The 15,926-nt window shown below is 36.9% G+C and overlaps 1 protein-coding gene and 1 long non-coding RNA gene across 2 annotated transcripts in view; one reads left to right on the forward strand and one right to left on the reverse strand.

Moving 5' to 3' along the window:
* Positions 1-10,591: 10,591 nt before the first annotated feature.
* LOC141367342 (uncharacterized) lies at positions 10,592-12,459 on the reverse strand. The gene is made up of 2 exons (XR_012371692.1): positions 12,059-12,459; positions 10,592-10,775 (listed from the first exon to the last, which is right to left on the reverse strand). It is a non-coding gene; the product is annotated as an uncharacterized lncRNA (long non-coding RNA).
* A 2,311-nt stretch (positions 12,460-14,770) lies between these two features.
* LOC129449119 (doublecortin domain-containing protein 2) overlaps positions 14,771-15,926 on the forward strand; it is a 41,553-nt gene continuing 40,397 nt past the window's right edge. Inside the window, exon 1 of the mRNA XM_055211895.2 lies at positions 14,771-15,395. Coding sequence (XP_055067870.2) covers positions 15,109-15,395 — 287 coding nt within the window. The 5' untranslated portion in view covers positions 14,771-15,108. The remainder of the gene's footprint in view (positions 15,396-15,926) is intronic.

The raw sequence follows: 15,926 nt of genomic DNA on the forward strand, positions 1-15,926 counted from the left end.
TGGTATCATGCAGAGTCCCTAAATGAAAAGTTTTGAGTGCCTGCTGCAATTTGTCATCTACTGAAATATATCAATAAAGAGTGTTTATGTAAAATGTTTGTATTTATTTATTGTAAATAACAATATTTGCACAGTCAATTTAACATTCCTGGATGTGTGAAAGTTTGTATTAGCATGTGACATTTATAAAATGGCAAAACAATATGCAGTAATAGATATAAAAAGTTTTAATTAAAATTTTAAAATAGAAACAGAAACTATGTGAAACTCAAAATGAAAACATTTGAAGTCATTAGATTATTTCTTGCTGTTGGTAAAGTAAGAGGAGGTCACACAAAATAATTTAGCTTATATTTTTTTATTCTTTATATTTATTACATTGTCCGTGTTACATTGCAAGGTTCAATAATGGTTACTACCCTGGACCACAAAATCAATCATAAGTAGCATGAGTACATTTGGAGCAATAGCCAACAATATGGGTCAAAATTATTGATTTTTTTATGCCAAAAATCATTACGATTTAAAAGACAGACTATGTTCAATGAACATATTTAGTAAATTTCCTACCATAAATATATACACATTTTTGTATCATTATTAATTTATCAATGTGTTGCTAAGGACTTAATTTGGACAACTTTAAAGGAGATTTAATCAATATTTAGTTTTTCTTTTTTTTGCACCCTCAGATAGTTGTATGTCTACAAATATTGTCCTGACAACATCAATGAAAAGCTTTGTAAGCTTTTAGATGATAAATAAATCTAAAAAAAAATCCATTGTGACTGGTTTTGTGATCCAGGGTTGCAATTACTAAATTAAACGTTTAAGCATGCCACATCATTAATCCCAATTCAATAATTTCATCACAGTCTAGAGCTCTGTTTAACATTTTTTTTTTATCTTCAACATTTACTGAACTACTATACAGCTAACATGTATGTAATGTGTATTCAGTTTGTTATGTTACTTTATGCACATTTTCTTTGAGAAGCCCATTACTGATGTATTGCTGACCAGCACATGATAGTTACTAACTGCTTAATTAAATTCACCAGCAAAGTTTACTTTACTCAAGAGATTCTGGTTGACAATTTCTCCCTGCGTTATATTGCTCCACCAGCTACTGTAGACCCACATCAAGCCAGCATAAACCTGCCTTGACCCGCAAAGAAATCATATGTGAGTTAGGATTATAGTTGTCTGTGCAGTCAAATGATTGTATTCTGCACCATGCTGTGTTGAATGACTGTACAGCAATTTATCTAAATGTACCTATCTATCTATAAACATATCAGTGTATATAATAAGAACGTTGCATGCAGTGTACATTTGTGTGAAATTGCATATTATTCAGATTGTGAATACTAATCTAATCTAAGTGAGATTAGATTACAGTAATGTAAGAATAAGAGCTTGTTTAGTGGTACCTTGTTGTGGCGTCAAATAATTTGGACATAATAATAAAATGCTTTCATCAAAATGTACAATGTCAGATAAAATTGTCCTTATAACTGACACTGGGGCAATATACTTTAAAGGGGTCATATTTTGTTCTTGTTTACATTTTCTAGGTTGATAGAAGCACTGGGGACCCAATTATAGCACTTAAACATGAAAAAGTCAGATTTTCATGATATGTTCCCTCTAACTAAAACCCCACTCCTAACTCCACCCATAAAACATACGAATGATGTTTAAATTCATACGATTAAGCCACCTCGTAAAATACTTAGAATCTGCCGTAAGCTTGTGTTGGGATTACCTAAAAATAATTATTAACAGTATTATTAAAGGGGACATTTAAAAAAAACTTTTTTAAGATGTAAAATAAGTCTTTGGTGTCCCCTGAGTGCGTATGTGAAGTTTTAGCTCAAAATACCCCACGGATAATTTTATATCACATGATAAAATTGCCACTTTGAAGGTGCAAGCAAAAGTGTGCTGTTTTTGGGTGTGTCCTTTTAAATGCAAATGAGCTGATGAAATGCAAACACTGATCGCCATAATAGTGGTTTGTTGAAATTAAAACTTAAGTTTCTCTCTCTCTCTCTCTCTCTCTCTCTCTCTCTCTCTCTCTCTCTCTCTGCACTTAATGCAGGGCTCGAAATTGCGACCGAAATTGAATCTGTGCGACCTTAAAATATATTTGGGAGCATTTGTGTGACTGCCCATTTTGTTGTGACGTGAGTTGATTGTGATCCTGCGTGCTGGCGCTGTCCCAGGTTCAGTGTTCTCTCCAACAATACATAACCAATCAAATTTCACCATTAAATTCTTGCGTTTAATGATGAAGACCGCAGATTGGCTAATATGAGCGTCAGTCATTCCTTGTTGCCGTGAAGCGCGGAAATGTGAAAAGACGAACGCGTCGCGAGCATGACGAGAGCGAGCCGATTACAGCCAAGGTTATTACTGTATATTTTGACGACGATCCGGATTCAAATGTAACTCCACCACCGGAAAATACGAGTTGACGTTAAACCTTTCAGAGAGAGTGGCTTAAAGATTTCGAGTGTCTCCGCTATGAAAATGTAACTTACTGTATTTACTGTAAATCCTGTAAAACGGCGTTAATGGCGGAATTTTAAGCGCCAGACTTACCTTGCTTAAACATGGCGAAAGTGCCAAAAACACAAGACGTGTCATGACAAATGTGTTTATTATTGATGGAGACACCGACCTGTCTGTCAAAGTGTGTTTGATGGTGTATGTGCGCATGCGCTGGTGAATGGACATCTGACAAACATCCTTGTGGTCCATGTTGCTGTGGAATACGACAATGCTGATGGTATGTTTTTATTGTATTTTTTAAAACATTGCCTATTTAGTAGTAAAAGCATCCTGGTAATGCAGTTATCAATACCAATATATATTAGCCTTCTATATTAGGGTCACTTTTGTAATGTCACAATTAATCAGTGTTTTACGTGTAATCTTAATCATGTTACCTGTAATTGTTAAATTATTATTGCTGCTATACTATTTCAACAGCATGTGGGTATTAATTAAGGAATTTATGCAGCAAAAAATAAAATAAAATAAAATTGAAGACCAACTTTTAAATGCTGGCCATAAGACGTGTAAAGCCCGGTGGTGGTGTTTTATTTTTAATAAAATAAATCTATTAACATTTACATTGTAGTTGTGGTGCTTTTTAATTTTTGGATGGATGCGCCTAAATTTTTGCTGGTGCTCCTAACTCTTTAAAGTTGGGAGCACCAGTGCTACCAAATAAAAAAGTTAATTTTGAGCCCTGACTTAATGGCAGTGCCATGGGATATTGCAGATTTAAGGGGCGATTTTATTATAATAAGATCGCCTTTTGACATCACAAGGGGAGCCACATTTCAATGACTTATTTTTTGCATGCTTTCTGAAATGGTTTACCAAAACTTTATTTTTAAAATAAGTTACTGGGTTGATCTTTTTCACATTTTCTAGGTTAATAGAAGCACTGTAGACCCAATTATAGCTTAAACTTATACAACTATAGCTTATAACTTAAACATGGAAAACGTTTGATTTTCATGAGATGTCCCCTTTAAAGCAACACTATATAGTTTTTTTTAACCTTTAAATAATGTCTCTAAAATTATTTCAGTGATAGAACAACTTTTAACTGGATAAATTGTACTGTTGCTCCAAACCTGAGCAGCCTCCTAGCTGCTACAAGCACACTCTGAAAGTGGTGGTGGACGGTAGGAAACACAGCCCCGCCCCTCCCCCTGCCTGCAGAAGAGTGTTTGATACCAGGCACTGTTGCGCTTTTCAACCACATAGGGGAGCTGTAAGTCATTTTTACATGGAAACTACATAGTGCTGCTTTAAAAAGGCCTTGATATGTACCATATAGGTACAGACATGTAAACATTTGGCACCAGTGGCGGCCGGTGACTTCTCTTCTGAGGGGCACAAATTCAAAATATGTGTTCAGGGTGTCATGTGTGTTGCTCATCATTTTAAAATATGTGTTTGTTGAGTCATGCTAACCATGTGCATTATGCCTCATGTCAAAATACAGGCCTGCTGCAAACGCATCGAAAGGATTTATGATTCACAAAATACTCGCAAGACACTAACTTAACACTAAACTCTGATTTCACATAAGAGGCAAACGCGAGCGTCTCTTTTATAATAAACCCTGTAGTCGCATCTGCAGCATGCTCATATTTTGCCATCACACACACAGTAGTTTACATGCGCCGAACGCATATTTTGAAATGATGAGCCAGGCATATGACATGCTACATACATGTTGTGACGAGCTTTGCATCGTGAAAAAAAAAACTTAAAAAAGACCCTCAAAAAAGAAGTCACTGGCTGCCACTGTTTGGTTCAAATATACAGTATACCTTTGAGATACTAATATGAACATAAAGGGGGTTGCACACCGCGCCGTTCTATGAGTATACGCACACTGGCACCGACAGGTGCCGCCTGTCTGCGGCACCCAGCTTTGACTCAGGAAGTTGCTCAAATCATTGTCGCGCCACTCACATAGTTTAACATTAAATAACATCATATTTGTCCCAAATCATTAACAATTAACATTGGCTGCTAACGTATATTTAGCATTTTGAAGTATACGCTATCTGACTAAGCTCGCGCTATTTAATGTGCACTTCCGGTGTACGATACCTCCGCGTTGTCCTAGACGCGACTCGACGCGACGCTGAGCTTTTTGAAGGGTAATGCCCCAGAGACATTTTTTTATGACAGTGTTTAATTATTTTTGAGTGTGACCTGTTTATTAAGAAACATTCTTGATACTACACAGTAGGCAAAATCATGCGGGTCAAGCTTTTTAATTCATTTGTCTTTACAGAAACTACAGACTCAAGCTTTCTGTTCTTTTAGCCGGCACAATTTCAAAAAACATTTTGTCAGTCAATAAACCATCAGACAGAAAGGTCAGATTATTTTATAACAAATCATCTAGCACTTAATAAACGGTAAAACCAGAGGTCTCTGTGACCTTATAGGTAAATAATTGTTTTGGCCTTTTTCAAGATGACTGGTGTGTTCCTGAATCCTGCCTGTTCATTATGTACAACAGCTTCAATCTGAAGAGCGTTTCTCAGCCGAGGACGACCGGTCAGAGACAAACACCTGAGCACAGATGGGAAAGTCTGATCGCTTCAGAGGTGTAGAACAGGCAAAGCTTCATATTAGCTAAATAAATGAGCTGATTTAGGCAAGAAAATGACAAACTAATGGTCATTGATTGAAAATGATCATCGGCTGCTGACACTTATGAGACAAATTGGCACAATTGTGACCATCTGCAGCACATAAACCATTCAAACAGGTCCCATCAGCTGGAAAGGGAAGGACTGGTCATGGTATTATACTGTACATAGGTCATTCCTGATTTTCACTACACTTTTTAACAAATGAACAGATTTGTGTTGTAATTGCAGCAATTATTTCTAGAAAATCATAAAATTTCATTAATCATTTCATTAAACAGAACAAGATTTTAGAGTGAGACAAGAATAACACAAAACATTCAATGTTTAATACCTAATAATGTTCGTGCTATTTTTATCCATTTATTACCTATGTTGTTATAAAAGAAAACTTACATGCAAGGCGTGATTGACTTTACTTCCGAGTGAAACAGAATAGAGGGTATGCATGTGATGTCACCTTCTACGAAAGTGCCTGCGGTTACTCCCACTGAGTGGCAAAAAGTCAGCGCGGCAGAATTTGTGTACAGTGTGAAATCAGTGAAAACCGAGGGACAACCCTCTGATCTCTTTGATGAAGCCAATATGGAAGTGATTTAAACTGCAATTCATCGACTGGCCACTAGAGACAGGCTCCAAAAGGGAGCCTGAAACTCGCCTGAAACTCGCCTGAAAAGTCCGCTCCCCTTCTCACTCTCATAATGGGAGAGGGAGGGTGTTACTGCGCCGAGTGGAAGTACTCCCAAAAGTGCTATTACGCCATAAAATATAGTTCCTCTTTTAAATCCGCTTAGAAAAGCGCTACGTTTTATTTTGTACCACCAAACTTGCTCGTATAACTACTCGTCTTAAATAGGAAAAACGTTGATGTGTTTGGTCACTTCTAACTTTATCTCTAAATGGTACCATTGAATGAATGGGGCTAAGCTAAATGCTATCGAAGCGTCGCAGCATGCTCCAGCGCTTACGTGCACGCACACAGATGATAGAGGGATGTATCAACAATTCTTAGTTAAGGTAATAACATATTTTAATATTGAAAATGAGTAGACTATTCCTTTAAGCTTTGTCGTCAGCAAGTCTTTTCCCATCGTGCTTTTTGTCAATGCAGTCAGTGGAGAGCAACTGTGCCCGACTGCAGAATCGGGTGAGCCCACCTCGCCATCGTGAGTTTTTGGCACATGTCAGCATTACATCAGAGCAAGTTGGACATAACTTGGACACTTTTCTAACCGGCATGCATCTAGAGGCGATTACCGATATCGATTCTGCATAGAATTTACTCATCTAAAACGAGCCTACACGAGGAAAATAGTGGGCGTGGCTTGTGTTTTCCACTGTGCTGTGATTGGATATAGAAAAGTAAGCCTTTCGTTCCGAAATTAAACTGAAATTAGACTGACAGTTGATGGGGGCGGAGTTAACGGGTGCTCCCGCCCAAGCCATCTAGCTGACATCATCATCAGCGACTGATCAACACAAGAGGGTGGAAGTACATTTTCTGATTGTGATTGAAGTTTATGAGGGCATAAAAAGAGTAACACAGATAAATTGTTTAAAATAAACACTGCAGTATTCCATAAAAAATAAGAATGGTCATTTTTTATTTCATTGGGACTTTAAGGATACTGTATTTCGTCATTTATATCTTCTAAAGCTATTGAGGACAGATTTGTTTGTTATTATTCACTAACAATCTCTTCTACTACACCTTTTGTGCTCCAGTTAAAGCCGTGTGGGTTTAAGCACAGATAATAGATGAAAAAAGATTGAGTACTTCTATTAGTATGAAAAGGGAACAATGCAACACTCAATATGGTGCTCTGATGGTGGATGTCCTGCCCTCCAGTTTAAAGAACCAATTAATAAAGACTAATGATTCTATGGGGGAGGGGCTCTGTACAGAGGCACGCTTGACAACCTGTGCGCATGTGCAGTAAGTAATTGAAACAACCTCGAATAAAGATGAGCTTAAGAAACAAAAGTGATGATGTCAGTGATGTCAAGTTTAATTGTTGGTTGAAAATCATTGAATGAATTTAGCACGCAATTTTGCAAGTATCTGTCTTTTCCTACTCATGTACCCTAGATGGGACTTTAGTCTCGCATGACTGAAAAAAAATATATGTTTTTAATGAAAATGTGAATTACATTTGGTGGTCCAAATGTTTCCATGAGTCGTTGTAAGATACTGTTTGCCACATTTGTGCAAGTAATACTGCAATTATTTATAATAACCTATTAGATTATGGGATAAAAACAGATCATTTTATACAGTAAATGAGTTACAAATACACCAGATTTATCAAACATCTATTGAAGGTTAGTGTGTGCTGACTGTTCTCTCTGATAGTGTTGTCTCAGCACTTGTGCTGTCAAAGTGCTCCAATTATGAAGCACTTTCTGCTACACAAGGACACGGTGTAAACGCAGCTATTACTACAACCAATAAACAACAGCAATTACATGTAATTTCATGTCATGCTGCAGTGGTTGAAACTAAAAGCATATTTGCAAATGACAAAAACAAGAGCGAAGGCCCCACCTCCCACTTTCACTATCATTGATACACAAACAGATTCATATTATCATTACTATTTGTCTATTAGTGGGAATACAAGTGCATATCATTTTAACATGGTAGCACTTCAGAGCATTTACACAATGGATGTGTCCAATCATAGTCTACAGGTTATTATGATTTATGAATGACTGCATGCATATACAGGTGTGTTTAAAATGATTTATACCCAGGCCAAAATTTTAGTTATAGTAATTTTTAATTTGGTAAATGGGAAACTTCTGCCTGTAAATGACACACAAAAGACTGTAAGACATTTTGCACCAGACAGCTATTTTTCATTATTTTACATTTCGACAAAATGTCCAAAACGACAACGACTATCTTAATGCCAAATTTCTCAGGAAATGCAATCTTCTGCACCATTTTAAATTCTGCTTACTTGGAGTATTTTAACTTGTATTTTAACTATAAGATTCTGTAGCAAAACATCAGACAGTATGCAGAAAAACTTGAACTGGGCAGTGGGCATGCAGTAAAACAAGATAACATTCCAAAGCACACAGCAAAAGTGGTCAAGAAATGATTGGCAGAGCAAAAATATCAATGCTTTGGAGTGTACAAGACAGAGTCCAGACCTCTCAATTAATAATTTGTGGAGAGAACTGAAATCCAAAGTGATAAGGAAGCCTTCCAACTTCAAGGATCTGGAGATCTGCAAAAGAAAAGTGGTCCAAAATCCTAGTGGAAATGTGCAAAAACCTTGTCACCAATTATAAAAACTGTTTAACAGCTGTGATAAAAAGTAAATTGATTATTGAGAAAGGGTATTTTAATAATTTTGGACACGGGACATTTTTGTCAAAATGCAAATAAAAGAAAAAATAGCTAATATTTTTCATTAATATAATATCTCTAACACAGTGGCGTCTTTCACACAGTAATTCTGGTAAATTACCATGAATTTACCAGAATTAATTTACCAGTAAATACAAAAATGTGCTGTTCACACACGCAGTTACATTCCGTCTTTTTACCAGTAAGACATCATTCACACATTAGTATCAAAATACCAGTAAATTCGTTGAGAAAGCAAAAGTTACCTGTCGCGCACAGCGAGCTCAGTGTTTTTATTCAGGGCCGGCCCGAGGCATAAGCGAACTAAGCAGCCGCTTGGGGCCCCGTGGCCACCAAGGGGGCCCCCAATCGTTTTTTTTTTCAATTAAATAACTTAAACAAGTAATATAAATGAATGAATATGTATGAATGAATGAATACAAATGAATAAATGAAAAACTCAAGACAAAAAAAATCCGATTTGCAGACAACTAGCTAGCGTTTGAGACTCATGTGCAATATAGACACCTCGCGTGCATTGACATTTCGTGCCGGTGTGCAAGTGCGCGTAACTGTAATAAATGATAAGCCATGTCACAGAAAAATATGTATCCCTCTGGTGCCGAAAAGAGAAAGAAGAAAAGGACATTGCGGATTAATATGCAAATTTAAATAGGGAAAGTTTATAATTTTACGTGTTTAAAGGGCTTGCAAATGTTAACATTTATAGTGATTTTAAACCATTTAACCCGCAAAAAGGCACTAAAGTAAGAAGCTTTCTGGACACACATGCGTTTGTATGTTATGATTAATTTAATTTGATTGCTGTACCTAATGCTAATTTTAGCCCTTACTTAATGTGCAACTTTGTTCTTTTAATAAATGTTTGTAATTTCTTTATTTTTTAATAAAGAAATTGGTGATGAGGCCCCAAACAAATTCTGCTTAGGGCCCCTAAGATGCTCGGACCGGCACTGTTTTTATTTGTAAACAATCCACGTTGTTCATATCCACGGTCAGTATTTTGTTATTTTGACGTCTGTGGTAAACGCTGACGGTCGCAAAGTTGCTCGTGACCAAACAACATTGCATTAGGCGACGTCAAACCGAAAATGCGTCTTAAACAACAGTACGGGGGCGTGCTAAGGTCGTCGGCAGTTCGGCAAGTAGAAGGTTTTAAAGAACTTTGGTGAAGAAATGTGGACGTAAACTTCATGTGCTCGACTTTCAAGCAGCATGTGTGTGAAAACGTTCGTAAACAGTGCGGGGGTAAACGCGTCTTCTGTATTAAAACGTTATGATTGGCCCAAAGCTGTCAGCGTGGTCTGACGTTGTACGTTCTAAATGCCGATAATCTATATTTTGTGTTCACACATAGCACTTACCAGTAAATTACTGGTAATCTTACAACCTCTCTTTCTGGTAAATTGGCAGGATTGATTTACCGTAAAGGTTCTGTTCACACATGCCCTGTTAATTGCAATTTACCAGTAAATTACCAGTAAAGACTGTATGTGTGAGGGACTAATGTCTTACAGTCTTTGCCCACTTTCTTGTTTCATTTCCAGCCAGAAGATGCCAATTCGTCAAATAAAAATTCACCATTATAATATTTTTTGGAAAATAACATACAATATCCAATATCACTTAATGGACAAGGCAGTTCTGTTCTTTATTCCAGTGTTTCTCAAACAAGGGATCAGGGTCCACTAGGGGTCCTCAATAGACTACCTCAAATTTACTTTTTTCTTTCATTTTAATAAGACTTTTATATATATTCTTAAAAAAATAAAACTACACACATCATTATATTGTTTGTTCAAATATTACGCCTTCTGTGGACAAAAAAGGGCCTTGATGTCGAAAGGTTGAGATCCACTGCTCTATTTGACATACTGTGCCACAGTGCCGGCCTGAGCCTCTTGGGGGCCCTAAGCAGAATGTGTTTGGGGGCCCCCCTCCCACCACGCGGACACAAATGTCACGCTCTAATGTTACATTATAAATGAATACAGTGAGGTTAAATAATGAAAAAAACTATACTTAAATAAAATACTTTATTCTTCAATGTGTCATGTCATATTAACAGGCTATGGAATGTTAACATTGGCCAACAAGAAAAACCTCATCTGCTGCATCATCAGCTGTGGAGGCACTGACACTTGATGAAACATCAGGGGCGGGTAGAGTTGGTTGTGCTCCAAAGTACTTCAACAGTGTTCCTGAAAAAAAATAGCGTTGGATAAGTGCATAGTTGATCGAGCAGAATGAGTTTATTTGCTAATTTTTCATTACTTACACAACAAGCAATAAATAAATAAATATGAGGATAGCACTGTTACATCACTACCCACCATATAAATAAGATTGAAGTCTATTTTCATCACAGAAATCTCCCTACACAACATGGTATTGGTATATATTCTCATAAAGTCCAATACCATCTCTTACCAAAGATCTTAGACAGAGAGCGCATGTGCTTTGCCTATGAAGCTGGAACGTTACCGATGTTGGAACGTTCACTTCAACACACAGCAATGCTAGCTAGGGGTGTGATGGATCACAAAACTCACGGTTCGGATCACATTATGTTTTTTGAGGCACAGATCTGATCATTTTTCGGATCAGCAGAATAAGGGGTTGGAAAAACTAATAAAAAATGAGGAAATTACTTACAAACATTTATAAAAAAACAAAGTTGCACATTAAGTAAGGGCTAAAATTAGCATTAGGTACAGAAATCAAATCAAATGAATCATAACACTTTATTGTATGAATTAAATATAATTATTCTTCTTTAGAGCTACAGAAGTGATTTTCTCTTTGTCTTGGAAGGTTTGATTAACATTAAAGACACAGACTTAAGTAGGTTAATTAAGGTTACTGTCTCTTTAAGAGAAGCACGGACATGGTTTCTGCCTAAACTATACATAAACCGTCCAAAGACATAAACAAATGTTTTTATTGGAAAACAGTACTGTGGAGATCATTTTGTTTGTATGTGCACTGTCAAGAACAGAAAGATTTTATGTTCGTCTCTCCATGTGTGCCCTACTAAGTGCACTTATATGCGGCGCGCTCACACAGACGGAAATACAGACGGCGGAGCATAAAACCGTTATGTTGTTTTCAGTGCTCTATTCCTCAAATATATGTTAATGGACTACAGTATGACACAAAATAGCGTAACTCTCTCTAAAGTTTAAACATCAAGTGTTAGTGTTCTGATCTCTGAAGGGAGCTGAGCTGGGCTGGACAATTTAAACCGCATGGGCATTGGGCATGCAGAATACTGCTCACTTTAGCGCCTTTTTGTGGGATAAATTGTTTAAAATCACTTGAAATGTTAACTTTTGCAAGCCTTTGAAACACGTGCAAATGATAAACTTTCACTATTTAAGCGCATGCGAGCCGAACCGTGGGTCCATCACGGTCACGGATTAACGTCGATCTGTCACACCACTAACACAAATTAAACATACTGTATATAATCATGCAAACATACCTTTATCTTGCTCTTTTTTTCTCATCCTCTGTCCTTTTCTTTGTTCTCTTTTCGGCCCCAGAGGGATATATCCTTTTTTTGTGACATGTCAAATGGCTCATCATTGTTTACAGTGAGTGACGACGTCGTGCACTTGCGCGCGGACGCGCAGGTGGCGCAGGTGTCTATGTTGTGCCTGACTAAAACGCTAGCACTGCAGACACATAGTTGTCTGCAAATCAAAATTTTCTTGTCTTTAATTATTCATTTATAAATTCGTATTCATTCATTCATCCATTTATATTACCTGTTTAAGTTATTTAATTGTATAAAAAAATATTTAAAAAAACGATTGGGGTGGGGGCCCCCTGGTGGCCAGCGGGGCCCTAAGCAGCCGCTTGGTTCGCTTATGCCTCGGGCCGGCCCTGCTGTGCCATCTTGTGGCCAGTGGTAGTAATGCAGCTTTTATAAATAGGCTACAGTACATACTGTACATAAAACAAATGTTTATTAAAAAATAAAGAAGAAAAAAAACTAAATCACAGTCTGTCTCAGTCCAGAAAATCTGGATGTACAGTAGCACCTCTACTTTAATAGACAGTAGACATGTCTAGTGGAGAATATGTTAAACGCAGTGTGGTGTGTCTGGAGACCTCTGCTGGTATTGATTTCTCACAAAGCTCTTCTACAGAACATCTCATTCTTTATAACAGAAAACAAACTAGACGATTGGTTAAATGAGTTATGATTTGTTTGCAGTGCATTCAGAAAGTATCCCCTTTACTTTTTTCAAATATTTTTATGTTTCAGATACAATTGTTTAAAGGTGCAGTGTGTAATTTTTAGAAGGATCTCTGGACAGAAATGCAAAATAATTTACAAAACTTTATTATCAGGGGTGTATAAAGCCCTTTCATAATGAACCGTTATGTGTTTATTGCCTTAGAATGAGACCTTTTTATCTACATACACTGAGGGTCCCCTTACACGGAAGTCGCCATTTTGTGCCGCCATTTTTCTACAGAAGCCCTTAACGGACAATTTTTTTTAATAAGTTGTCTCAGATATTTACGAAAATATCATATTTGCGTAAGTATTCATACCTTTGCCCCAGCTTCTTCTCAGTACTATGAAAGGGCTACTCCAAATGTGACAATATTGAATTATGACAATTTTGGTCGCCATAACAAATTTTAGGCATCTGTTCAATCTGACCAACTGTGTATCACAAAATTAAAAATTTTGGAGGAAGAGGATTTTTCAGATGTCAAACTAGAAGAACGTTGGAAAATCTCATTGCACCATTTAAAGAGTTTCTGATATCATATTTATTTCCTCAAAAAACTGAGTAACTTCTGTGTTCTTACCACAATACTGACGGGGTGCAACGAGGATGAAGTTTAAAGAGAAAGTTCACTCAAAAATGAAAATTCTGTCATCATGTACTCACTTATGTTGTTACAAACCTGTATACCGGTAAATGTATTTGTTCTGATGAACACAAAAGAATATATTTTAAGGAATGTTTGTAACCAAACCAATCAGAGGCCCCGTTGACTTCCATAATAATAATAATAATAATTTGTTATATTTATTTAACACTTTTCTGCAGCACTCCAAGCGCTTTACATTTGAAAGGGAGGATTCTCTGAACCACCACTTATGTGAAAAAAGAATACTGTGGATATCAATGGGGCCTCTGATCAGTTTGGTTACAAACATCATCAGAACAAAGAAATGTATACAGGTTTGTAACAAAATTTTTGAGTGAACTACCCCTTTAAATAGTTACGTGTGACTGTTAGTTGGATTTGCACTTACATAGACATGTCTATTAATCTGAACATACATTATGTACACTGATGTGGGATTATTATCAGGGGAGACCACTACAGTATTGTCTTGGTTAAAGGATTTAAGTTTTTCCAAAGCCTTTCCTTTGTTCTGTTTACACTGCCACTGAAAACTTTAAATAAAAAAAAAACATCCAATACAATACATATGATTTCATTGCAAAAATCTGTTTGGTCAGCTAGTTTTGAATGGCTGTCAATAGATAAAGATGTTTTTTGGGCAAAACATGAACTGTCAGGCCAATTACTTCCTTATACATATCGATACTGTATACGTTGATATATAGTTGCTTTATGGTTAATACTTCTTTTCTAAGATAACCATTTGGAGGTTGTGTATCATCTGTTACCTTTCACAGCCACACACATCATTTTTAATGAGTACTTTAATGCTTAAATGTAAAACAAATGTGAATTTTAGTATATAGGATAAGCCTGGATATTTCTAATTTGTCACAGGAAAATCAGGTTATTCCCAAACCTGTGTGGAGAAAAATCCTAATTAACTAAACGTCCAGCTCTGCTTTCCCTTGACACCAATTTTGCAAATAATGGTCAAGGCGTTTTAACACACAGTTGTTATGCAACACAGCAAACAAACATGTTTTTTGTTCCAAGATATATCGAGGTTAAGACGAACTGTTGGGTTGTACATGCACACGAATTCCTTAGTGTCCAATTAGACTGAATGTAGACTGTATTACTCTGTGTGTTTTATTCCGCCTTATTCAAATGCATACATTAACATCATAAAAACAAAGTGTTTCATCACAAATATATGTGTTTTTGAGGCTGCATAAATCAACTGAAAAAGTAGTATAGCACGTTTAATTGGTGTATACAGCTTTAGGTAGATTATGATGTCACTATAGAAACCACCTGAAATAACACAAGAGTTCCCTTGATACCCACCGCGCGCTCAATGCGCGTACACGCTCGAGTGCCCTCTCAGCGCGCACAACACCGTTACTGAGCGTTTATACTTTTTTGTGGTAACTTTAATGTCATGAAACTTATTTAGGCTGTTTTTCCAACGTGCACATTTGGCTGTTGGCTTATTGTTTGGCAAAGATATGTTTATGCATACGGGTTGCTTCGACCATGAGGGCAGCATGCACAGCATTATATTGGAGATATAACCGGATTAAATCGTCCCATTGCGCCCCTTGCACGCTCCACGCAGCTTTTCTCTATTGTCAACTTTAACCTTGCGCGGCCATGAACGCGGAGAAGCCCAACTTTTTGTCTCAACCTGAAGTCAAAAACATTTATTTCTATCGTAATGGAGATCCGTATTACGAGCCCAGGCGTTTGGTGATCAACGCGAAACGGGTCTCGACCTTCGACACGCTGCTGCGCGAGGTGACCGGTGGCGTGCGCGCTCAGTTTGGAGCCGTGAGGAATATCTACACCCCTACAGGAGGACACAGAGTCAACTCACTGGAGCACTTGAAGAGCGGAGATCAGTATGTGGCTGCTGGACGAGAGAAGTTCAAGAAAATAGAGTAAGCAAGCTTCTCTGTAAACTTATAAACTCTAGGCTATTCATCCATTACTCATTTTTTACCATTCTATTATTTTAAAATAATAGTTAAACCATCTCAACTATAGCAGCAAAATTGGAATTATGTGGAGACAAAAGGTTGGCAAATGTTAAAAAATAATATGCGATATAGCCACAGCTCTGGACGTTCTTTCACCAACGTCATCGAGGTGCATCATGGGATTGCTTATTTTTTTAAAACAGTGTTGAATTATTTTACATATTCCATTGTTTTTTTCCTTTCTTTTATTAAGCAAACACATTCATAAAAGAGCACCTAAAAAGGAGCACATTAATGCTTATAAAAGAGCATTATGCTTTTCCTGATTTTACCTTTCCTTCTGTGTGTAAATGTGTGTTCGTACATGTAAACGGTCGACAAAATTACAAATTACAAATCTTAAAGCCCAAAATAAAGTAAGTTATTGTCTCTAACAGAAATCACTTCAACTGGACTACAGTGAAAGGCTAAGTTGTAGTTCTTTAATTACTT

This window comes from Misgurnus anguillicaudatus, chromosome 10 (genome assembly GCF_027580225.2).
Source record: "Misgurnus anguillicaudatus chromosome 10, ASM2758022v2, whole genome shotgun sequence".
NCBI lineage: Eukaryota > Metazoa > Chordata > Actinopteri > Cypriniformes > Cobitidae > Misgurnus > Misgurnus anguillicaudatus.